The sequence below is a fragment of the Scylla paramamosain genome, chromosome 40, assembly GCF_035594125.1.
Source record: "Scylla paramamosain isolate STU-SP2022 chromosome 40, ASM3559412v1, whole genome shotgun sequence".
Taxonomy (NCBI): domain Eukaryota; kingdom Metazoa; phylum Arthropoda; class Malacostraca; order Decapoda; family Portunidae; genus Scylla; species Scylla paramamosain.
In genome coordinates this window covers 3,965,001-3,991,196 of record NC_087190.1, presented here as the reverse complement: position 1 = coordinate 3,991,196, position 26,196 = coordinate 3,965,001, and the positions used below count along the sequence as shown (strand labels likewise).

General features: G+C 38.9%; 1 protein-coding gene across 1 annotated transcript in view; it reads left to right on the top strand.

Annotated features, from left to right (window-relative positions):
* LOC135092551 (uncharacterized) overlaps nucleotides 1–26,196 on the top strand; it is a 148,994-nt gene that overhangs the window by 88,997 nt on the left and 33,801 nt on the right. Inside the window, exons 19-26 of the mRNA XM_063991167.1 lie at nucleotides 1,859–1,942; nucleotides 2,048–2,124; nucleotides 3,556–3,657; nucleotides 3,971–4,082; nucleotides 7,610–7,719; nucleotides 12,791–12,944; nucleotides 15,265–15,425; nucleotides 23,554–23,659. Coding sequence (XP_063847237.1) covers nucleotides 1,859–1,942; nucleotides 2,048–2,124; nucleotides 3,556–3,657; nucleotides 3,971–4,082; nucleotides 7,610–7,719; nucleotides 12,791–12,944; nucleotides 15,265–15,425; nucleotides 23,554–23,659 — 906 coding nt within the window. The remainder of the gene's footprint in view (nucleotides 1–1,858; nucleotides 1,943–2,047; nucleotides 2,125–3,555; nucleotides 3,658–3,970; nucleotides 4,083–7,609; nucleotides 7,720–12,790; nucleotides 12,945–15,264; nucleotides 15,426–23,553; nucleotides 23,660–26,196) is intronic.

Genomic DNA, 26,196 nt, shown 5'->3' with positions numbered 1-26,196 from the left:
TGATGGGATGGAGTCTTCTGTCCCTTGCTAGCCACTTTTCCATTTTCTTATTTTTGCTTGCTCTTGTTGATGTTGCTGTTGTTGTTGTTGGTGGTGGTGGTGGTGGTGGTGGCCTTGTCTGCACTCCTGCTGCTTGCTGTTGATAGTGCTAGACAGTGCACAGGTGGTGGTGTCTGTGGCTGCACTGTTGGTGGTGGTGTCATCTCCATATCTGATGGGCTGAGATCTCCCAGACTTCCAGTGGTCTGAGGAGGCACAGCCCCTATTCCACATCTTTTTTATGGGAGTAAGCATGGCTATAGCTGTGATGGAGTGAGTGGAGGCTTTTTTGTTAGCCTCTCAAGTGTCCATAAGAGTATTTATAACCTCCAAAAGCTCCATCACATGTTCCCTTTTGTTTATAATACAGTCCCTCTGTAATCTGAGAAATTGAATTAATATTATTGCATTTTCCTACTTCCATCTGGAGGCAAATGATTGAAGAGATGAGTTCCTCGTTATCTGATCCCATCAGGTATTACCTGGCGTCACCAGCATCTTAACCTCCTTCTTCATCAGGGTGGGTAGGGAAGAGGCCTCTGCACTAGAGTATCATTTTCTCCTGTGTTACCATGTCCTCTATGCCATCTTCTACGTGCAGTATGTGTCATGGCAACTGAGGCAGGTTGAGTGGCAGAAATTGAAGCAGTCACTCCTGTCTTCACTCCTTACATATGGGGCACATTTGCTCACTGCCTTACCACACCACCACTGTGGGAAATATCCAAAGAGATTCCACCATGTCATCTTCCTGGTGTTCCAAGCAGTGACATGGATTCCCTTGGAAATTCAGGAAGTGTGGCAGCCTGGATGGCAGATTGGCATGGAATCCACTTAGTTTGTATTCCAGTTCACAGTTCTGAGTCACTCGTGGGCATTACATAGTCATTTAAACCCTGTTCATTGTGTACTCACTTGCTTACAGAACTGTCTGGTTGTTGTTAATTGGTATTGGCTCACTATAACTAGACACAAGCCATGAGTGGGGAAAAAGAGGTGAGACATGGCAATCCTGGAGGACAGAGCAGGGCAAGGCAGGTGGTTTGGTGCTGCCCCCCCCCCCTCTCTCTCTCTCTCTCTCTCTCTCTCTCTCTCTCTCTCTCTCTCTCTCTCTCTCTCTCTCTCTCTCTCTCTCTCTCTCTCTCTCTCTCTCTCTCTCTCTCTCTCTCTCTCTCTCTCTCTCTCTCTCTCTCTCTTGTAATTTGCTTGTAATTTATAGGGGTTAAATAAAAGTTTGGCAATAATGATGAATACTCCTTCCAAATAATACAAAAATGTTCAAGAATTCAGTTATGTAGTGATAACACACTGAAGGCTGACCAGAGTCCACTTTGCACCTTGGTAATCATCTTGGTTTCATGGATAAGGTAATGTAAGTGCATTTCTGTGAGTGTCTGGAGAACCAATGGTTGCCAGATTGGTTGCAACTGATATCCATTTTCTTTCAGAAACATATAGTTTGATATAACAAGAAGATAGAATGATTGTTTGGATTATACTTCTTGAACCGTTTTGGTGAATTTGTATTTGTCAAGATTTTTCTATTCAAAGTACCTGCCTCTCTCTCTCTCTCTCTCTCTCTCTCTCTCTCTCTCTCTCTCTCTCTCTCTCTCTCTCTCTCTCTCTCTCTCTCTCTCTCTCTCTCTCTCTCTCTCTCTCTCTCTCTCTCTCTCTCTCTCTCTCTCTCTCTCTCTCTCTCTCTCTCTCTCTCTCTCTCTCTCTATGATATGATACTGTCTTGAATACTGTCAAGTTCCAGTGTCTTTAGAGGAACTCCCTTCAGTTTGTTACAGGAATGATATGTTGTGTAATGTTACAGACTTCCTCACCATCACTGACTGCTCTTTTGAAGGGCACTGGGCCAGCCAGCTCCCAGGCAGCAGTGTCTGTGCCAAGGCCTCAGGTGAGTCATCTTGAGAGTGTACTAGAATGAATCTCAGTTCTTTCTAGTGTACTCAATAGTACACTAGAATAGTGTGCAACAATACTCAAAAGTATTGTTGCACAGTACGATGTAAACGGACACCAAGCACTCACGTTGGTGTCCCTGCATGTGTTTATTACAGCTGCACCTGCATGAATCATGTGAGCAGTACTCAAAAAAGAAGCATTGAGTTGCCACAATAATGCACCATGAAACCCAGACAGAGCTGTAGTGGAACACACTTACCAACCCTGCTGAGACTGCTGGGTTGTGCAGTGTGAAATTTGTTGGACACCACTATAACGATACTTTTTTGAGTGTGTGTACATAAGAATATAAAAAACAAGGAAACAGCAAAAAGGTCAGTTGACCTACATAATAGATATTCTGAACACACAAAATTTACCATCTTTTTCATCCATGAATTTCCTTGAATTCCTCTTGTTGAAACTATGTAATTTTTGTGCACTTCCCACATTCTTACTGACTTTGTTCCAATTATTTACATCTTAGACTTGGTTTTTTCTGCTTACAACCTTTCTTATAGTTTCTACCTTGTTCCCTGACTAACTAAAGAACTTGATTTATACAGATGCCAAACTCACAGAAAACTGGTAAGGGATCAAGGCAGACTGCAATATTTTTCCTACAAAACTTCTTTTTTTTTTCTCTCACCAAGTGTCTCCTCCCTTTAACATTACTCCTTATGAGAATATACTATTACACAGAACTCCTATTATGTATTACATGTACTGCTGACAAACCTAATCTTTCATAAAATGCTAGGTGAGTGTACTAATTGGTGAAAGCATTTTGCAAAGGTAGAATGACATTGCCAATGGTTATATATGTTAGTGAGACATGGACAGAATGATTCAAACATCTTAATTGGGTGGTGCTTCTGGTGTAAATAGGATGGATGGTAAAAACAATGAAAGTATATATATGGAAAGTTTGGTATGTTTGTTGAAGGTGAAGGAACAAAATGTGGAGAATTGCTCCATTTAGCAGCCATAAAACATTGTGTTCAAAAGTAATGAGCAGTAAGCAATCCAATTCTGGTGTGTTATATATTTTTAATATACTCTTAATGATCTTGTGGTCATCCTCTTCCATGCTTTATCTCTTTTAATCCTTTCACACTGATCATTGTCATTTCTCTCTCATTCATTGTTCTCTCTTCATGGAGTGGATGAACTGTGTGAAGAGAGCATTGAATGAGAAAGGAATGGCTGTGCAGCAAGCAAGAATGGTTGTGTGTGATGGAAGTGAATGAAGAGCAACATTGGTGAGTGCATGAAAATGGTCATCTCCATAAAATGCAGTTAATGCCACTCCTCCCTCATACAGTCATTTCTGCCTGCATTCCAATTGATCATTATTCAAACATTTTATTTCTCACACACACTATTATTGCTTTATTCATCATACCTAAATTTCACTTCTACCTATCTCCCTCCATACATAGCAAAGATTAATGTTAGATGTTAAAAGTTGTCTCCTCAAGTGGCATACCCTTCAGAATTGCATTTGTCCTCTTATCATCTGTCCATCTCATACACTTGAGATACTTTTTTCTCATTCACTCTCAGTATTCTCCTGTCAGGCAAATTTCACAAATCACTTTTGCTGCTGAGACAGTCTCTCCAGGGAAGCAACTGTCTGTGCTGTATCATTGGCAAACAGCAACTTATGTAGACTCTTTCTACCATCAGCATTTACCTCTCTCACAGTGATATTGTGAGAGAGGTGAATGTAAACAGTAATGACTCAACTCAAATAGGAAACTATTCACTCTTGCCTCTTTCTGCAAATGTAAACTTTATGTAAACTTTTTGTTCTTTCAGTAAGATACCACCTAGCCCTTACAGTCTCAAACTAGTTCACAATTCCTCTTATCTGTTTTAACATATGCATTCTCAATATCAATATTTTGAAGTGGACATGCTGATATACCAAACTGATGTGTGATGTTCATTTCGATTATCATCATTGTGACTGTTGCAGGTTGTTAACTTGGTGGGAGCAGTAAGTGAGGTGGCAAGCCACTCTAAAACCCCCACCAGTGACTCTCCAAGCTCCTCCCTCAATGTGTCTGGGCTGCAGCAACTCTTGGCAGGTTAGTTGATGTCTGTTGTAAACTCATTGTTTACAGTATGTGATAGACAAAATGACTCTGAAATTTCTTTTCTTCAATGTCTGAGCAAAATAACCTCAAAACAGAATCATTAGATGTCCTCACCAATGTACAACTATTCCTTGGTGTGTGATTGAATTTTAAGATTCATTGTAACTAGAATTTGCAATGCTACTGGTCTTCATTTTACCTCCTATTATCTTAAGAGTTGAGAGTTCTCAGCTATGTTTACTTTTCTACTTTTATTTTTGTCAGTTTTGTGTCCAATCTTGAAATCCATAATTGATCTTATTCACATAATTCTGCAGGATTTTATAATCTTTGTGGTTTCTTATCCTTCTTAATATTGTATCATTTACAGGGAAACTCATAGACTCATGTAACTAATTATTCCTAGAGGCATGTCATTTGGACCATAAGTTCTCAATAGGATTAAGATCAGGACTTTTGGCAGGCCAATCCTTAATGTAATCTAACCCACAGTTGTCAAATTTTTACTTGCTTGGTTGTGTGGCAGGGAGCTCTGCTCTGCATGAAACATTCTGCCTTGCACTTCACTTAACACTCCTCCAAATTGTCATATAACACTTCCAAGTACTGTTTACTGTTCACTGATTCTCCCTTTTCAAAAAACACTAAATTACCAATGCCAAGGTATGTAAATGCTCCTCAAACCATAAGTGAATCAGGAGGTTTTACTATTTTTACAGTTTATTTTGGGTTTTATTGGTCAGATCCTTTTGGCTTACTCACTCTTGCAAACTGTGTCCCAAATACTATGAAAAGACTTTCATCACTCCACAGTATGGAACATATTTTCTCTATGAACCAATGAATGTATTTCTTGGCAAAACTGAGCTTGTTTGCAATATGCTGTGTAGTGAGCAAAGGTTTCCTAGCAGCAGTGCGGGAAGGGAGATCAAGATCTTTCTGACATTAATGTGACACTGTCCTGCAAGACACTTTACCCAGTAGGTTTGGATAATTGTCTTATAGCTCATATACTCTACATACAGGTCTAACATTCAACTCTTGCTTCAATAGTTATTTATTTATTTTATTTATTTATTTATTTTGTATTTATTTATTTATTTATCTTTTTTTTAAGGCCGGCTAGGTTTTGATAAGTGGGCTGGTGCTGTGTCATCTTTGGTGGCCTGGCACTATGGCAGCCAGCATTTAACAGTACATTAGATAGCCTTTGCGCTAATTCTGGCCTTATATAAGGCATAAATACGATCAATCTTGTCCTGAGTGATTTGCGGTTAACATGCCATTGTCCAGTGAGCAAACACAAAATATCTCTGAGATTCAGAGGAATCGTGCTTACAATGACTTTGGAGCAAACACAGTTCCAATCTATAAAGGTGGTAATAAAGAAGAGCCACTGAACTATAGACCAGTGTCTCTAACATGTGTGGTATGTAAGATGTGTGAAACATTAGTGAAGGATAAATAGATGCAGTACTGAGAAGAAAATGAAGTGATGATAGAGCAACAATTTGGATTTAGAAGAGGGAAGTCATGGATTACAAACTTGCTGAGTTTTATTAAAGAGTAGTGGATATAATATAAGAGAGAGATGGATGGGCAAGAAAACTTTGATAAAGTGCTGCACAGGAGATTGCTGTGAAAGTTGGAGCATGATGGTGGTCTGAGGGGTGCCCTGCAGAGATGGATGGAGAATTTCTTGATTGATAGAGAGATGAGAACATTGAGACATGGCACTTTTGCTATTTCTCAATTTGTAAAACATTGAGAGATAGCACTTTTGATGCTGGGAAGTATGATAAGTATTTTTTAAAGGAGATTGAGTTTTGCTCAGGCTCTGCAGGCCAATGGAGAGCAGGGCTGCCTACCTAACACAGAGGTCTCACTGAAATTCTTAGTGAATGGAGTTTAGTACTACTACTACTACTACTACTACTGCAGTAAATAATGAATATCAGTTATTCCCCTTTTCATTGTACTGTTATTAATTTTATTTATTATTTTTATTATTATTATTATTATTATTATTATTATTATTATTATTATTATTATTACTATTATTATTATAGTTGTTGTTGCCTGGTGGGCTCAGAAGCTCCTACTAGTACATCATTTTGTGTAACCAGCATAATGCATTGTTGCAGTTTTAGGCCCCTCTTAAGAGTGAAGCAAAATTTTGTACTAAATTAGTCAGCCTAACTCCTGGTGGACTAATGTCAAGCACTATATTATTGCAATGTTTACTGTTACTTCACTACTACTAGTACTGCTACCACTTATGATAATGATATCATCATCAATTAGTTGCTCCCACTGTCAATGTGCAATTATTATTATTATTATTATTATTTATTTTTTATCATTATTAATGTAATATATTGTAATAATATTGTTATTATTATTATTATTTTTTATTTTTATTATTTTAGTTATTCTTTTATCATTATTAATGTAATATATTGCAGTAATATTGGTAGCTATAGTAGCAGTAATGGTACTAGTAGTAGTAGTAGTAGTAGTAGTATTGGTGATGTTAATAGCAGCTGTAGTAGTAGTAGTTGTATTGGTGATGTTAATAGCAGCTGTAGTAGTAGTAGTAGTAATAGTAGTAGTAGTTCTTGTTATTGTTGTTGATGTAACAGTAATGGTAACAGTTACACAGTGATGATGAGCATGAAGGAATGAAGGCAGATATGTGGTGTGGTAGCACTTTGTTATTTCCTCCATCAAGGGTGTGAGGTTTGAATAGTGACTAAGGGAAATTCTGTCAAGAGTTGAAGAGAGACTGTCATATAAACTGAAGAATTCGGAAGAATAAGAGATTATGAAAACAAAATTGCACAAGATAATATTATGGCAAACCAGACTCTGGATTTGAATAGTATGGTTACAGAATATATGGTGGAATTACTTAGGATTCTCTTTGAACAAGTGTTAACAGATTGCTGAAGGGAATGTTTGGAAATGATATCTGAATACAAATGGAAGAAGGAGACCTCTCAAGGTGTGGGGAGAACACAGTGGAAGGGATTTGCTGTAGGAGAGGTGTGATGTGATGAATAGATTATGCATTATAAGATATCCTAAAACAGGGTGGTCCAACTTTGACATCTCAGGCCACTACAGCACTAAATGGTTACATGGAGGGCCACTAATATATATATATATATATATATATATATATATATATATATATATATATATATATATATATATATATATATATATATATATATATATATATATATATATATATATATATATATATATATATATATAATCCTAGTTCTTAGTAGTATTTCATATACAGACACAGAAACTTCGTCTGTGTTTTTTGTGCACAAATTAAATTTATAATACAATCAGTGGCAGGCCACTTGTGGCCCGTGGGCCTGTAGTTGGACCACCCTGCCCCAGAACATGTGAACCATGAGTTAAAGATGATGATGATGATGATGACTACGATGATGATGACAATGACAAGTATGACAATTAGTTATCTTCCCTCACTCCTCCAGGCACCCCGTCAGCAGACAACCCAGCACCACAGCGAGGAGGTCCCTCCCTGCTGGAGCGCCTGTCAGCACAGTCCTCAAGTGCTGTTGCTGCCGCTGCTGCAGCCAGCAAGGTATGTATTCTGTTAGAGTACTCTGATTTTCATAAAACTTTTAATTGCTTGTGTATCTGTACAGCATTGTTCACTATGGAACACCATCAGAGGCAGAATGGTGATGGTGACAAGCCTATCTGTTGACCTTGGTATTTGTGTCATAGGCAACATTTGATCCCATCTTTGGGTGTCAACATCTACCTTTCCTTCTTGCTAGAAGTTTTCTTACTTTCAGCATATCCTTAAGAATAGTGATTGTTTCAGTTACCCAAACTACCAACCTATAGTATTGTTATTGTCTTTCTAAAGCTCTTGAATTTATCCTTTTAAAATCATCTATCTGCTCACAGTCTTCTTTCTGATTTTTAATATAGATTTCATAAGGGGCAATCTATTGGAGGTTTAGTGTTTGTTACTGAATCTTGATCATGCTCTTTTTGGTGTTTTGGTGACACCTTAGCTTTTGCCTTAAAGATATTAAAAGATTTTGATAGAGCCTGACTAAGCTTTAATTTCTAAGCTCTCCTTATATGGTTTCTATCCATTTCTCTGCACCCTTATCTCATATTTTCTATCTGGTGGCTTTATTACTGCAGTGTTAGATGGCTATTGTTTTTCTTTTAAACCTATTAACACTGGTGTTCCACTTGGCTCTGTCCTATTATCACATTTTTTGTTATTCATAAATGGCGTTCTTAGCCAAACTTCTTGCCAATCCACTTACATTTCTTATTGTCATCCAACTCAACATAAATTACACATTTCATTTAGAGAAGCAACAGAACACTTAACTTCTGATCTTCCTGTAATTTTTATTAATGCTTCAAAAACTCAATTCCTTCACCAATCTTCTTGACACAATTTTCTTAACAATTAACCTCTCTTCTTTAACCCATACAGCAGACAACATTTGTCCACTGAGGACCCACTGATGGCTATATCTGGCACCAACTTCTCCCATTATTTATGCAGCTTGTATGGTAACCAAGGGTTTCCGTAATGGACAAGTGGTAGCTCTCTCTATATTTAAATGAGAGAGAGGGGCAATGTCCTCTGATTCATGCCACACCCAGCCACAGTTGTAGTGAATGCAGCACACATGGCGGCTGGAAACCAAAAATTACACATGCATATATTCCTCACTTCACCACAGCCAAACCAATGAACCTGAAGTCTATTGCATACTAAAGAGGAAGGATAGATGAGTCTACTGTAAAGTTCTACCTGATGGATGCAAGTAGAGATGCACAGTTAGGAAGTAAAAATTTACAATTTTAGGCAAAAATGAGAAAGAACTACGCAAGCACCACAGTGACAGAATTCTTGTCAGCAGCCAAGAATGTTTATGCCACATCTGACTGCTGCCACTCCACTCTTTCCACCCTAGAGGCTCTGAACTTTTGGACTCTGGTTGTGAGTATAGTTGAGCCTTTGAATATATTTCTGGACTCTGATCATGAGTTTAGTGAGCCTGAGTTGCCTAGGGATGAATATGAGTCAACTCAGAATGAACTGGCAAAGGTTGAAATGCCCATCATACCTGTGGTGGTGAGGGCAGCTACACATGGTGGTACCAGGGGCTTGGAATGACCATCGTCACTTGTATAAATTACACCCAGAAATAGTATACGAGTTATATTTATATTTAGTTATTCTTATAAATCTTACACTGTTGCACATGTACATAAAGACACAATCATCCTGGTTATAAACAACACTAAAGGAAGAATAATCTCATCTTGTGTGCCAGAGTGGCACACAAGATGAGGGAGGTTGGCAGCCAAGCTGGAGGACACACTGTAGCACACTCCATGACCATCCCCCATTTAGGCAAAAAATAAGCCAAGATGTCTGTTATTATATCTTTTTCATTAGTTTTAGATAATTTTCAATTGATTTATGGAATAAAAAAAAATTGACAGGGTTTGAGATTGAGGTGAAAATTGAGGTGTAATAAGATTCAACCTCACTCCTTCCTCCACACTGAGACACACATACTTCACTAAAAATCTCATTAATTAATTTCACACATCATTTCTTATTAAAACAGTTTCCACAGATGCTAGTTCTATACAGGGGCTTATCCATTTATATGTGGAGTAAGACTCCTATATATATATGGAGTGTTCCACTCACAGCCAAGGTGAAGTCAGAAGCCTTTTTCCTCATCAGCTCCTCTCTTTTAACTGTCTTCAGTCTTTCACTTTCCACCATAGTGTTGCATCTCTTGCTATTTTGTACTACTTTTTAAGCTTGCTGTCTTAACCCCTAAGCTATGGCTGTGACTTGTATGTGACAGCAGCTTGGTACTATGTTGCCTGTAGATTCCACACGTTTATGTTCTAGCCTTGGCGGGCATAGTTTGAGCTGGCCATGGGAAATTCTAAGCCATATCATCTTTCCAGGATCACACATAATCTATCACCAGTTCTGGTGTTCTGGCACCTACAGTTATGCCTACACATGTAGTTTTAGATCCTCTAACATATGCTTTGATTTTGATTTCTTATAAGAGATTGCTCAATGAAAGTGCTATCAGGTGAAAACTAGATTTTTCTGAATCCAGCCTTGGAATGACAGTAGTGGAGAGGACAGTAATGAAAACTGTTTAGAAATACTATAATGAGTGTAATTAGGCTATCTTGATGGGCCACACACCCTTCCTGTCAGCACTGTGGATAAAGCAGTATATTCTCATACCACAGTCCCAGATATTACTTGACATCTGACCAAGACTCTGGTAACATCTTTTGATTATTCATTGCACTGTAAAAAGATATTTATTTTTGTTTATGTTGCCCTCAATATATTCATGAAAGCTTCCTCTTCACATCAAAATAAACTGTGAGTTTTTAAGTGTCATGCTTGAGGGAGGATACTGTGAGGTTATAAGTAAAAGTTCTTACTGATGCCAGATACCTCTCTACCCTCTCCACTCTCCTCTTCACTGGATTTTCCTCCCTCCTTCCCTCCAGACCACTACCACCACCACCACCCTTCCCTTATCCTTATCAAAGTTTGTACCTGGAGACATTGTGGACAACATTCCTGGCTTGGCTGACAATTACAGCTGCACTGGCTGGTTCACTGGGAACAGGGGTGTGATAGGGGTGTGCATAGGTAATGCCATGACTTCTTCTCAGAGCCAGTGAATCAATGCTGCTGAGTGGTGTGTGCCATAAAGCCATAATTAGCACCCGCTCCAGTGCAACTATAATGGAAAGTTTCTGATCACAAATTATATCATGAGTGTAATTAATGAAAATGAAAAACTAAAATACCAGTCCATGAGAACTGTAGGTGTTAAGAAGAGAGAACATTTGTGAACGGCATTCTCAGCTGTTGTGATTAACTCTCACTTGTGATCAGGTGACACTGCCAGGCATGGGATCTACAGTGGGAAAGGGGATGTGGCTTATTGAGATATTCTGATTGCACTCGCTGCGGTGCTTGACAATATAACAGGGTGTATAAACCCCATTATAGTGCAGCCCTTCTCTCATGGCATTGCTGAACACATTCAGGGTGCCCATAGTGCCACTGATATTGAAGATGCTGAAGATACAAATTTCCACATTTGAATCTCATCAGTAAGTGTGATTTTAATAAGCAATGTTTATTATCAAAGTGTGTCAGTAAGGGAAAACTTGTGCCTTATTAAAAAGGAAGGGAGAGAAGGGAAAAGAAGAATGAAAGGAAGATAAGGAACTTGGGTTCAAGAAACAATGCTGGTATAATTAGGATGGAGAATGGCCTGGAACCTACTTTCACCCACTGTATAGAGACTGCTCTCATGCTAAGAGTTACATCTCTTCCCCTCCTCACCACAGGTGCATCTCTCAACATAGAGATTTTAGGTTTTTTGAGATTATGAAGATAAAAGATGTACAAGTATATTGTCATTTAATTCAGTATACCACAGGCATGGAGAGTTATACACTTGACAAAAAAACAGTTACTTTTCTCAGGAAATGTTTAAAGTTCTTCACTTGTACAAGTGTGTACAAGTGTGGAAATCCTGTGCAGTGTACATGTTAATGCCTTGCTTTTCACATGGCCTCACTGCACAAGACTTTCTGTCTAGTTTCATTCCTTTTCAGCGCATCTCACTAATGTAAGACTTAACTTCACTCTTTCATCCAAGAGTTCTAGAGTATACCAGTGAAACTGGTATACTGTAAAACTCTGCCTTTCTCTTTTTTTCTCTGTCTTGTGATTTGAATAATTTCATGACAGCAATATAAAAAAAGACCTATCTGAAACTAAAGGGATTTAAACAGACTTCAGTTAAGATTTTTGTTATATTTTTTTGAGTGACAACTTTAGATCTTTTTTCTTTATTTCTAATGTCTTTAGCTGGTTTTTTCATGGAATAAAAGTAAACAACTTGTAAAACACAGAGGTTTTATGTGGAATGGTTACCTTGGGAAGAATGAAGGAGCCATGGGGCCCACCAGAGTTTACTTTGTTTTATTTTCCCATTTTCTGTTGTTTTCTTTTTGTCATCATATCTTTCTCTCTTACAGCAGAAAGTTGGCTGTTCTTTAACGTATTAGACATTCTTGTATGTCTTTATTGCCTGAGGTGGTTGAGTGCAAGCAACATATAAAGAAAACCACCACCTCCTCCTCCTCCTCCTCCTCCTCTCTCAGAGTTCAGCAGTTACTGTCAGCACTGTCAAACTATAGACATCCTGTGGTGCACTGGAGAGTTGAGTTGCCAAGTACAGAAGTGTTTGAAATATATCTGTAGCATTTTTTAACAACATAAAAATAGTTCATGAGTACCACTTTGCAAGGCAAAAGCAATTAGAGAGAAAGCAATACATTTCATACATTAACTTTGGAGATATACTGAGCATTAATGTACACCTTCATCAAAATGTTGCCAGATACCATAATTATATCTGTATACATGTGTATATATTTTTTTGTGGAAGATGATATTTTCCAATCCCATCTGCTCTCTCCAGCCACTTTCTTTAAATACCTAATTGGCTGTGTCTAGTTAGAGAGAGAGAGAGAGAGAGAGAGAGAGAGAGAGAGAGAGAGCTTGGAGGTAATTTTAAAGATGAATTTAATTTTTCCAGCAACAAGAGGGCAGTGCAGTGAAAATAGGAGTGAGCAGTGCCTCATCTGGCCAGACAAGTGTGGTGGGCTCAGCTGCAGCAGCTGTCTTGCGGAGTGACAGTGGTAGTGGGGGACCTCCTCCAAATGTGAACATTGCCAGCCTGAACCTTCCTGGTATGTTTGTTGCATGCAGTGGAATAGCAGTAAGAGTAATATCTAAAAAAAAAAATCCCAGATTTTGCAGATTATTTGGAGAAAAGATATGCCTGAAAAATCTATGAGTTCAAATTTAACCACACATTTATTTAATGGAATATTTAATTGAGAGAACATTGGGCATATGCAAGTGCTTCATTGCCTCTCAGGGCTGCAAGTTGCCTGCTCATGGCAAGAACTCTTAGGCATTTGATCATAATGGTTAATGAATGTTAAATAATAATCAGTTTCTCAAAGCAGGGATAGGCATGGCATAGCATAATGGGATAGGGAGAGATTGCTTTTAATTAATAAGGTTATTCATATTTTAGAAAACTTAAACCTGTTGAAACCTATGCAAATGTATGGGTATAATAAAATTAAACATTTTGAGAGCTAGTGTGAACATGTAGATGTAAACCCACACTAAACAAAATTAGAAAAATGCTAAAATTCATTAAGATAAATAATGACCTAGAAAAGCATGATTTTGAATTGCAAATACAGTACAGCAAAACATTTGTCTTTTGGGGTTTACGGGACTGAACAGGTGCCAAAATGGTGAATGTGCCGAAAGATCAAATGTGAATTTCATCAGCTTTATTAACAATGGATAAATGAGAACAAGAAACTATTTATTTATTTAATTGCAGAAAGCACAACTAACATCTCCAAGGCATATTTATATAGAAATCATAAACATTTCAAGACACATTTTTAGAAAACAAACAATATATATCTAATGTAAGGATGAATTAAGTCCAGACTAGTCCAGCTCATCCTCAGCAAAATTTCATAAATAAAATCATTTTTTCTTGCATCCTCCCACAAAACTTTCTCTGGCTCTTATTCTTCCTTGTCACTTTCTTCCTCGTTCATCTCCAGATCTGCAGGATTCGTCACACTTAAAAGGATTTACTGTTCAGTCTACTCCTCAGCCATTGGTGGATTTTTATTCTCAAAGACAGTGGAAAGACAAATATGGTGTAAACACAATGGACTCATTCTCATATTCTTATTGTTTTATTATGTACCTGTTGCACTTTAGATTGCTAATATTCCCTTCCTCTTCTCCTCAGTCTAGTACTTTATTCATATATTTCAAATTTATACCAAAAATATTCTCACACCATCATACCCACAGGTACTGCAGCTAGCAGGAGAGCCTATACATGACAGCAGACGATTGGGGCACTTCAGTGCCATCTTAAAAATTGCCATATAGCAATGCCTTTTGGAATTACAGTGCCAAAAGACCAGGTGACAGTTTGGAATGGAACTGTTTTGCAAAAGTGCTGAAGCATCAGATTTTCTAAAACAGTGGATGCTGAAAGACGGGGTTTTTGCTGTACTTTGAAATTGGAGATTTTTTTATTTATTTATTTTTATTTTTTTTTATGAAAGAGGGCCATTGGCCAAGGACAATATAAATTTTGAAAAAAAAAAAAAAGCCCACTTCAATGCCAATTTCCAAAGAGAGTCCAAATAGAAAGTTAAAGAACGGAGGATAAGTGTTTTGAAATGTCCCTTTTTGAAAGAATTAAAGTCATAGAAAGGAGGGATAGTCTCCCCACTTGCTGCAGGTACTCAGATCTGGACCCAAATCCCATGTGTTAGAGACAGGATACTATGAGATTACTCCCCTCCCATAAACCGCAACTAGGTAAATACAGCCATCCCTACTTATCTTTCTGTCCACACTATCCTAGAACCTTGCCTCCGTGTCTCTATCCCCATCTATACTGTTGGAGACATAATGAGAGCTCATCCTTCTTTTTCCTTTTCCTTGCTTCTCTCATCCACACCTCACCTCACCAGTCCTCCCTCCACTCCCACATCTCACTCTCATTTCCATTGGTGCAGTCACTCATTCTAGAACCTTTCATGTATGTCTCTTGCATTCATGTTACTATGTTTTACATAACAGATAAATGTGAAAGATTTAAATATAACAGGTCTGCAGAATCTGACACATTGAGGTAACCCTTGTAACTCAAAACTGTAAAATCTGTGTTACTCAATCGTCTCATTCCTGTGTTTAACTCTTTGACTATTATTTGGTAATATTTCCTTAATTACTTATCACTTACATCTTTACTTGTTCTACATCCAGCAGCAATCTTTCAAATGTGTATAAATTGCAAAATCTATTCTTAATTCCTTACTTCCTTGTAGATGCTTATTAAAGATTTCATACATTACTTTTAGTGCTGTTAATTGTTTTGTATTGCAGTGAAAGGGTTAAATGTGGTAAAATGTTTCTTTTTGGATAGATGTTAAGAGGAATATTCTTTTCTAGGTCTAAATGTAGCTGGACTACAGAGTTTGACAACCAACATTGGTGGCCTGCAAAATGTTCAAGTAACCATTCCAGGGCTGGCAGTGCCCATCTCTCTCTCCCTTAATGTGCCTGTGAGCAGTTCCACCGGGGTCATACTCTCCTCCCCACCACCTGCCAGTGTGAGTAGAGGGAGTTCTGTCTTTTGTAATATTACTGCTCTGAAGGAGATTGTGATTAATCATTAAGGGGACTAATTTGAAAATCTGAAAAATATAAAAGAATGCAAATCATTTCATATCATCCTTAGGCCTAGTACGATAATTCATCATCCGCGTTTAAATGTCATTTAAATACCCATTTAAATGCCCCCAAATCACACTCAGTCAAGGTCATTGTAGACGGGAAAAATATTCATAAAAAAAACTAAGTTTATGAGGAACAGTTTTCTTTATGGTGGATTATGGGAGTTTCCTCTCACACCCTAGCAGAGTGGGGATGACTGGGTGAGGAAGAGCATGTTGTACATGCTTATATGGGGTGTAACATGAGTTTTTCCAAATACTGAAAGAGGTTAAAGAATGTGTAATTTGAAGTAAAAAATGTTCTATATACATATTCATTTTTAAGTAGTGCTGGGCAGGATCCAACATTTTAGGATTTGTGGATCTGAGTACTTGAGCTTGCTGGATCCATGGGATTTGGGTCCAGATCTGAATACCTGCAGCACGTGGGGAGACTAGTGAGAGAAAGGGATCCGCACGGTACTTGGGTCCTGGCTGGTAATTGAATCCCAGGCTGCTCGCGGATCCCTGCTGGTACTCGGGTCCTGGCAGTAATCGAATCCTCGCTAGTAATCGGGTCCCAGGCCATTCGTGGATCCCTGCCAGCACTCGGGTCCCAACCAGCTCACAGATCCCTGCCTGTACTCGGATCCAGACTCACCTGTCAGTGCTCAGGTCCACGGCAGCTAGTTGCCTCACTCCACAGAGTTATCTCACCCTTGTATTTTACTTTCCAATGTGTTATCATTATATTTCACAAATTTATTTTTGCTATGTATTGAATAATGAATATTAATTTGTTAGTTCTATAGTTGGTGATATTCTAGATATACTTTGTTTAGAATATGCAATGCACATTATTCATGTTGCTATAGGACGAAGTATATATTAGTACAAGTGTGGCTATCAGGAATTATAAGGGATAAGGCATCTAAAACCTTTTTCTTCTATGACTGACAGTGGCTGCAAATCTTCCACAATCATTCTAACAACTAGATTATCTATTTCCCTCTTATTCAAGTCACCTGTATGGTGTTGCTTCGGTAATAGTGTCAATCAAAGTTGGTTGTACACTCATCTTAGGCTGTTTTGGTAAATCTTGTCCTGCATCATTTCCCTCCTTCAGCTCGGCATATTCAAGGGGATGTCTGGTGTGGAGGTATTTGATGAGATTGAAAGTCATACTTCCACAGTACTTTAATTTATCTTTGCAAGTCAAACAGACAACCACATCCTCATCTGTATGTTGCATGTAGCTCCTCCCCTGCGTCGTGTCCCACCTTGTAGCATCCATTCTTGATTCCTTTATGGAGTTTGTGGCCTGAGAGGGGGGTCTGGCCACGTGTCTTTGTGTGATTTTAGGATGGAGACCCAAACCCTTGTTCTCTCCTCTTTAACTTCTTGGGGTTCTTCTGCGCAAGTGAGGATGTGCGGTAGTATATATACCCTTTGCCGTCTAAGGTCCGATGTCACACATGCCCAGCCGATCACCGTTCATAAAAAAGACGTGCATGGCAACAATTTCTGCTATACGTTGCGAGCCAAGATATTTTTCATATGTATGACTAAAACTGTTTTATACTCATCAATGGTAATATCAAGTTCATTATAAATACAATGGTCAGTACAAATAACATTCATATTGAATATTGAAGCTAAAGGGGGGAAAATCCTGAGTAATCATATGAGTATTCGTCTCAGAGAGTGGCATTCATGTCAGTGGATCTGAGTACCAGCATCAGTAATCAGATCTGTCATCTCTACTTGGATCCGTGGGATTCCAGTGCTTGGATCCTGTCCAGCCCTAATTTTAAGAGTTTGTTTACCTGTCAGAGGAGTTGAAAATGTATGGGTGTGCTTTGCATGTAGCTGTGAGGTGACGGACAGACGGTTGCATTGTTGCAGCCTCAGAGGTGCCACTTGCTCAAATTACAAATGGTTTAATCTTTTTTTTTTTTGCTGGCTGTGGAATATTACAATATCTTGTAACAAGACAAACTGTTAAAAAGCATGTAATTTACCAATAAGCATTATATGACAACATTATTGCGGTGATTAAAAGTACTCCTGTAAAATGCTATGTGGCATCATCCGAGCAACCTTAAATACAGCTGAGTGATAATGCCACGTATACAGGAGTAGTTTTAATCCCTGCAATAATGTTGTCGTGTAGTATTTATCAGTAAATTACATGCTTTTTAATACCATTTGTCATGTTACAAGATACTGTAATATTCCACAGCCTACAAAAAATAATATTAAACCATTCGTAATTTGAGCAAGTGGCACCTCTGAGGCTGCGCCAATGCAACAGTCTGTCTGTCACCTTACAGCTACACACAGAGCACACCCATATATTTTCAACTCCTGACAGGTAAACAAAGCCTTAAAATGCACATGTGTATAGAACATTTTCTACTTAGAATTACATGTTCTTTCACCTCTTTCAGTATTTGCTGAAACTCACATTACACCCTGTATACCCACGTAGCATTCACACACCCCACTTTTTGCTCTCTTTCATCATAATGGGTAAGAGGAAGTCTTACCTTACCCCAAAGCAGCAAGGTACTGGCAAAAAACATGCCAGATATTAGCTGAGGGCAGAGAATAATGTGAGTATGTGTGTATAGCCTCATGGCACATCAGCCATGTGCTGTCCTTCCTGCTTCCTCACCTCCCACATCTCTCACTTCATATACAAGTTATGTATCTGCCTCTGCTGCCCAAACTACTACTTCTGTGTCTGGTGCTGTGCAGTTACAGCCATTGCCTTCCACATCATTGTCTCCACTAGAATCTAATCTTAGTGAAGAGAATTTTTGAAAGCGATGAAGAAAATACTGGGCCACATGTATCAGTGAAGCACACCCTCATTGTAACAATGAAGTGTGAAATATTCCATCTAAGAGATTTCAGATGCCAACAAAACAAGACATCTATGAATCTAATGCAGACAATTATGGCTCAAAATCATCTACAACTCAAAACAAATACATTATAATACTTAGCACTTAAAAATTCCAGTATTGCATAGCTATATATGGAGCATAGCTATAAATGGATGAAAAGCACATGAGCATCCCTTTAAACTTTGAAGCCTTGTATCTCAAAACTAACATATTGCACTATTGAGGCATCATTTATTGTTCAGTTTTGATGATTCTAGTGTCATTAGAAAGGGAATTAAATTACCTAAAATATAATGTGATAGAATTTTGATTGAGCATTGTTTTTCTAGCTTGAGAAATATCCAGATGAGGGAAATTTTGGGTTTTTCCTCAACAATGAAACAAAAAATGAAAATTATCTCATCATTTTCTTAGAAAACCATCAAAGTATCTTGTGATAGGTTTTCAAGAAAATCCAAGGAAAGAAAATATGCAAAAATCTAAACCTCAATTTTCATTAAAAAAAAAAAAAAAACTTGCTTCAAATTTAATGAAACATATACATATAACTCATCTAAAGGAACTATATACCTCATAAAAATTTGGTGCAGTTTGTTTCATTGATAACAAAAATGGAAAATAATTCAATCGGTCCCCTTAAGGCCCATTCACGCACATCAGTGATGCATCAGTGCTGTGTCAGTTCATTGTCAGTGAAATCCATCATGCTTCAGTGATGTCTGTTCACACACATCTGTAATGCATGAAATCAGTGATTTCCAAGGTATCAAAGTTTTCAGACATTGATTTTTTTTTTTTTTTTTTTTTTTTTTTTTTTTTATGTAGGAGGGATACTGGCCAAGGGCAACAAAAATCCAATAAAAAAAATGCCCACTGAGATGCCAGTCCCATAAAGGAGTCAAAGCAGTAGTCAAAAATTGATGAATAAGTGTCTTGAAACATCCCTCTTGAAGTAATTCAAGTCATAGGAAGCTGGAAATACAGAAGCAGGTGGGCAGTTCCAGAGTTTACCAGAGAAAGGGATGAATGTTTGAGAATACTGGTTAACTCTTGCATTAGAGAGGTGGACAGAATAGGGGTGAGAGAAAGAAGAAAGACTTGTGCAGCAAGGCCATGGGAGGAGGGGAGGCATGCAATTATTAAGATCAGAAGAGCAGTTAGCATGAAAATAGCGGTAGAAGACAGCTAGAGATGCAACATTGCGGCGGTGAGAGAGAGGCTGAAGACAGTCAGTCAGAGGAGAGGAGTTGATGAGACGAAAAGCTTTTGATTCCACCCTGTCTAGAAGAGCAGTATGAGTGGAACCCCCCCAGACTTGTGAAAAATTACTCCATACATGGACAGAGAAGGCCCTTGTACAGAGTTAGCAGCTGGGGGGGGTGAGAAAAACTGGCGGAGACATCTCAGAATGCCTAACTTCATAGAACCTGTTTTAGCTAGAGATGAGATGTGAAGTTTCCAGTTCAGATTATAAGTATAGGACAGACCGAGGATGTTCAGTGTAGAAGAGTGGGACAATTGAGTGTCAATGAAGAAGAGGGGATAGTTGTCTGGAAGGTTGTGTCGAGTTGATAGATGGAGGAATTGAGTTTTTGAGGCATTGAACAATACCAAGTTTGCTCTGCCCCAATCAGAAATTTTAGAAAGATCAGAAGTCAAGCGTTCTGTGGCTTCCTTGCGTGAAATGTTTATCTCCTGAAGGGTTGGACATATATGAAAAACGTGGAAAAGTGCAGGGTGGTATCATCAGCGTAGGAGTGGATAGGACAAGAAGTTTGCTTTAGAAAATCATTAATGAATAATAAGAAGAGAGTGGATGACAGGACAGAACCCTGAGGAACACCACAGTTAATAGATTTAGAAGAACAGTGACCATCTACCACAGCAGCAATAGAACGGTCAGAAAGGAAACTTGAGATGAAGTTACAGAGAGAAGGATAGAAGCCGTAGGAGGGTAGTTTGGAAATCAAAGCTTTCTGCCAGACTCTTTCAAAAGCTTTTGATATGTCCAAGGCAACAGCAAAAGTTTCACCAAAATCTCTAAAAGAGGATGACCAAGACTCAGTAAGGAAAGCCAGATCACCAGTAGAGCGGCCTTGACGGAACCCATACTGGCGATCAGATAGAAGATTGTGAAGTGATAGGTGTTTAAGAATCAGCCATAGCCATAGAAAGCCATAGCACGGTAGTCTGAGGGATTAGAACAGTCACCCTTTTTTAGGAACTGGCTGAATGTAGGCAAACTTCCAGCAAGAAGGAAAGGTAGATGTTGACAGACAGAGCTGAAAGAGTTTGCAAGCATGGAGGCACAGTTTCGGAGAACAATAGGAGGGTCCATAAGCCTTCCTAGGGTTTAAGTCAGCAAGGGCATAGAAAACATCACTGCGAAGAATTTTAATAGGTAGCATGAAGTAGTCAGAGGGTGGAGGAGAGGGAGGAACAAGCCCAGAATTGTCCAAGGTAGAGTTTTTAGCAAAGGTTTGAGCGAAGAGTTCAGCTTTAGAAATAGATGTGATAGCAGTGGTGCCATCTGGTTGAAATAAAGGAGGGAAAGAAGAAGAAACAAAGTTATTGGAGATATTTTTGGCTAGATGCTAGAAGTCACGAGGGGAGTTAGATCTTGAAAGGTTTTGACACTTTCTGTTAATGAAGGAGTTTTTGGTTAGTTGGAGAACAGATTTGGCATGGTTCCGGGCAGAAATATAAAGTGCATGAGATTCTGGTGATGGAAGGCTTAAGTACCTTTTGTGGGCCACCTCTCTATCACATATAGCACGAGAACAAGCTGTGTTAAACCAAGTTTTAGTAGGTTTAGGTCGAGAAAAAGAGTGAGGAATGTACGCCTCCATGCCAGACACTATCACCTCTGTTATGCGCTCAGCACACAAAGACGGGTCTCTGACATGGAAGCAGTAGTCATTCCAAGGAAAATCAGCAAAATACCTCCTCAGGTCCCCCCAACTAGCAGAGGCAAAACGCCAGAGGAACCTTCGCTTAGGGGGATCCTGAGGAGGGATTGGAGCGATAGGACAAGATACAGATATGAGATTGTGATCGGAAGAGCCCAACGGAGAAGAAAGGGTGACAGCATAAGCAGAAAGATTAGAGGTCAGGAAAAGGTCAAGAATGTTGGGCATATCTCCAAGAAAGGCAGTTCGACCTGGGGACATTTATGGTCCCCTCCCCAGATGGGGACTCCGAGGCTGGTGTAGGAGTGGTCATGATGATTTTGAAATTTTTGAATGAAGGGTGAGTGTGTTATTAGGTGCTTGTAGTTTTGTGTGGAGGAAGAGAGTTGTCTTTAGAGGGCAGGCTGTGACTGCCCCCTTGTGTTGTGAAACACAAAGGGAAACATTCATTGAGGTCACAGCTGGGTTTAATGATAAGTTTACAGCACCCCCTGAACAGTGCTTTAGCCCTCACTGGGAGTAATTATCGTTTTGGCAGATGTAATTGGCAGTGACTGCCATAGTTTTTGATGAAGAATAAGAGGCTGAGCACAAGCTGAAGAAAAGGAAGTGGGTACATGGTGTATGGAAGAAAAGAGGAAGTGAAGGAGACTTTGCTACTCAGTAGATCATTGATAATGGAACAAAATTTTTCAAATATGTTGTTTGAGATTGCTGTCCATATACTTTAGCTGTGACGAATCATGCAGAACAGGATGACTCTGAACCAATTCTATATAAGTAATTCATCATACATTCTTGTGGAAAAACTCAGAGCACTTTTCCAGTGTCCATTAAACACTGAAAAATGTTGACACCGACGATATTCAATTTCATGGAACGGAGACAGAACTGACATGGAAAGTCAAAACACGGTACTGCAGCAGACGTGTGAATGCATCATCCGAATTCAAAGTAATGTTGTTTTCATTGACACTGAAGGACTGAGTGAACACAGCACAGATACATCATTGATGTGTGTGAATGGGCCTTTAACCATCCAAATTATCTTTGATTTGTTGAAAAGATCATTACCATTTTTCTTTTCTGTGTCAATATAGTATGAATAGTTTATTGTGACTTTTCTTCAGAATGACATTTTTTAATTCCTTCATGTTGTAATGATGACTTTTGCACATTATGGGATTTTTTGGGGTGATCTTGATGCAATAACTGCATCACTGAAAATAACTAATATTCAGAAAAATATTTGATTGAAGTTGTTGAAGTTTGGGTGATGGGCTGAGCATTTAGTGGAGTGATTGGTGTTGTCAGTCAGCATGCGTTTATTGTGAGTGGGGCTAAGCAAGTGAATGAGTGTGAATATGATGGTTGTGTGCCTTGCCTTAGCTACCCCCTTTTTTTTTGAGGGGAAGGGACAGCTTTGGTACTTGTATGTATGTATGTATGATGCAAGAATGCAGTTTTGTTCATTGTGTACTTGTAACACTCATAATACTGAGTACAATAATCTACTTTTTAGCACAACAGGGTATTTCTTCTAGTAATATCTGCCTCAGATATTTTCCTTTAGATGGGCATAATGCACTGGGAAGATAAAATTGGTGATGACTACTCTCTCTCTCTCTCTCTCTCTCTCTCTCTCTCTCTCTCTCTCTCTCTCTCTCTCTCTCTCTCTCTCTCTCTCTCTCTCTCTCTCTCTCTCTCTCTCTCTCTCTCTCTCTCTCTCTCTCTCTCTCTGATAACTGCCTTCCATAACATTGTCCTCAATATCATTTACATAGATTAAAAACATGATTGGAAATAAAATTAAGCCTTGAGGATCTTTGTTATACTGCTGAAAAAAAAAAATCTTCATAGCACCATTTTCATTTCCCTGGAGCTGCCTTGGTACATTGGGACTGCATGCACTTTAGAGACTGAGGGGTCCACAGATTCAAATCCTCCCCATAGTCTTAGGGTAGGAAGAGCATCCACTCAGAGTGATGGATCCCAAATGACAGATCAAAGTCCTTTGTTAGGAGGCACCTGATAGGCTAGGGAAACCAGATGTAAAAACCAGAATAAAAAAAAAAATTCCATTTTCCTTCCTTCTGAGAATATTTTCCTACATTCTAACAAATTTCTAGTGCATAATGTAGTAAATTGCCTAAAACTCATCTAGTGGATTTAGTGCACTTTTGTTATCCTCTCCCTACCATTCAGGTAGCCACCAAGGTTTCTGGATCTACAGCCTCTACCACAGCGACAACAGTGATGATAGCCAGCCAGCCAGCACTCCAGCAAGGCCAGGTGGTCCAGCTTCCCATAAGTGAGTTAAATACACCTAAGTAAACTCTGGAATGCTTTGCCTGCTTCTGCATTTCCCCTTTCTGGTGACTTGAACTCTTTCAAGAGGAAGGTTCCAAGACACTTATTCTCCAACTTTGGATAATGCATTTGGCTGTACTCTTTTGGGACTGTTACCTTTATAGAATATTGATATTGATGAAGGAGTCAATTGGGGCATTTGCTATGGGCTGAGTTGCCAGAGATTGCTGGCTGTTTTAATGTAGGGAGTTGTTCAATGCTCTCACACTTCTCTGGAGAAGTACATTCTAAAATTGCCTATCATGATCCATCTTGATTCACATACTTAAATGTTATAAAACATTAATCCTAAGTGTTTATGCTAACATTAACCTTGGGATCTGATGATGCACATTCTACAGAACTGTTATTTTAAGCTAAATACTCGCAACTAGGCTCTCAGCATTTTTGCATGTATTTCTAGTCTCCTGCTACATATTTAATTTGAAACATTTTCCACTGGTTTCTACAGGGACTAATGTTTTATCCAGCAAATCCCCAAAAGAGTCAAGCAAGTATTATTTGTACTGACAGGATATTGTGACAGCCAAAACCACACAGAGGTGAAATGACTGGTTAATATCAGACATGCTGACCTCTCCAAAACACTAAACAAATCCAAGGCAAGAGATATAAATTTGTAGTGCTGTTGTAAAAGTCCAGTCTATACGTGCGTTGTGGTTGATTGCACAAACATATCAGGAAAAAAGAACCAAGGTGTGAAAGGGTTGGTTGTATTTCCAAAGAAGAAAATGGCAACACAGGGAAGACATTGGGAGCCAGGATGTCAACAGACAAGCAGCAACTCAGGGAAGCTGCTGGGAGACATGATGTCAACAAGCAATCTTCACCAGTGTCCCACTAAGATTTGGCATCAAAACATGGTTGTTTCTTTCATATGTACTGGGATTTATATATGGGTATGTTAACTCTATAACTTAAATGGATTAAGTAGGGTCAGATAGAAAGGAAAAAATAGTATTTATCCCAAAGTGATGATACATCCCAGACCCGAGATAATGTGCATAATACCATATTTGCCAGTGCATGATACATCCCAGACCCAAGATAATGTGTATAGTACCATATTTGCCAGTGCATTAGACATACTTTTTCCTAGAAAAAGTATCTGATAATTACTGTGCATCTAATGCGGCCATATCACAAAGGCCTAGGCCTGTAAGCCTATGCCTATAGGTATGGAGTTGAAGCAGTAGTACACTAAGCACAAATATTGTTACTAATAATATTACTAATAATAAAATTCTCTCTCTCTCTCTCTCTCTCTCTCTCTCTCTCTCTCTCTCTCTCTCTCTCTCTCTCTCTCTCTCTCTCTCTCTCTCTCTCTCTCTCTCTCTCTCTCTCTCTCTCTCTCTCTCTCTCTCTCTCTCTCTCTCTCTCTCTCTCTCTCTCTCTCTCTCTCTCTCTCTCTGACAGATAAGGGGAGGGGAGGTTTGAGACAATACGAAAGAGGAAGGGAGAGGAAAAAAAAAGGTGGGGAAGGGGAGTACATGGGGTAAGGAAGTGGAGGAAAGGTGGAGGAGGATGGAGAGAGAGAGAGAGAGAGAGAGAGAGAGAGAGAGAGAGAGAGAGAGAGAGAGAGAGAGAGAGAGAAACACACACACACACACACACACACACACGGTTTTAGATGTGATGGTAGTACTGCACAGCCACAGCGCTGTATCACACCAGATGTGAGGACAAAATACACACTTTAAGAGATTTTGATTAAACTTTTGCTGTTGCCTTAGACATATCAAAAGCACAAAGCTTTGACTTCCAAACTACCTTCCTACAGCTTCTATCCTTCTCTCTGGAACTTCATCTTAAGTTTTCTCTCTGACCATTCTATTGCTGCTGTGTGAGATGGTCAGTGTTCTTCTAAGTCTATTGACAATGGTGTTCCTCAGGGTTCTGTCCTGTCACCCACTCTCTAACTATTATTCATCCATGATCTAAACCAAACTTCTTGTCCTATCCACTCCTATGCTGATGATACCACCCTGCACTTCTCCATGTCTTTTTGTAGACATCCAACCCTTCAGCTCACGCAGAGAAGCCACAGAATGCCTGACTTCTGATCTCTCTAAAATTTCTGATTGGGGCAGAGCAAATTTAGCAATGTTTAATGCCTCAAAAACTCATATCCTTAATTTATCAACTTGACACAACCTTCCAAGTATCTATCCCCTCTTATTCAGTGACACTCAGCTGTTCCTCTCTTTACACTGAACATCCTCAGTCTGTCCTTTACTTATAATCTAAACTGGAAACTTTACATTTCATCTCCAGCTAAAGCAGCTTTTATGAAGTTAGGCATTCTGAGTCATCTCTTCCAGTTTTCTAACCCGGCTCCTCCTCCAACCCCAGCTATTAACTCAGTACAGGGGCCTTATCTGTCCATGTATGGAGTTTGCTTCACACATTAGCAGAGGAGGGGTATCCATTTACACTGCTGTTTTAAAGAGGGTGGAATCAAAAGCTTTTCATCTGATT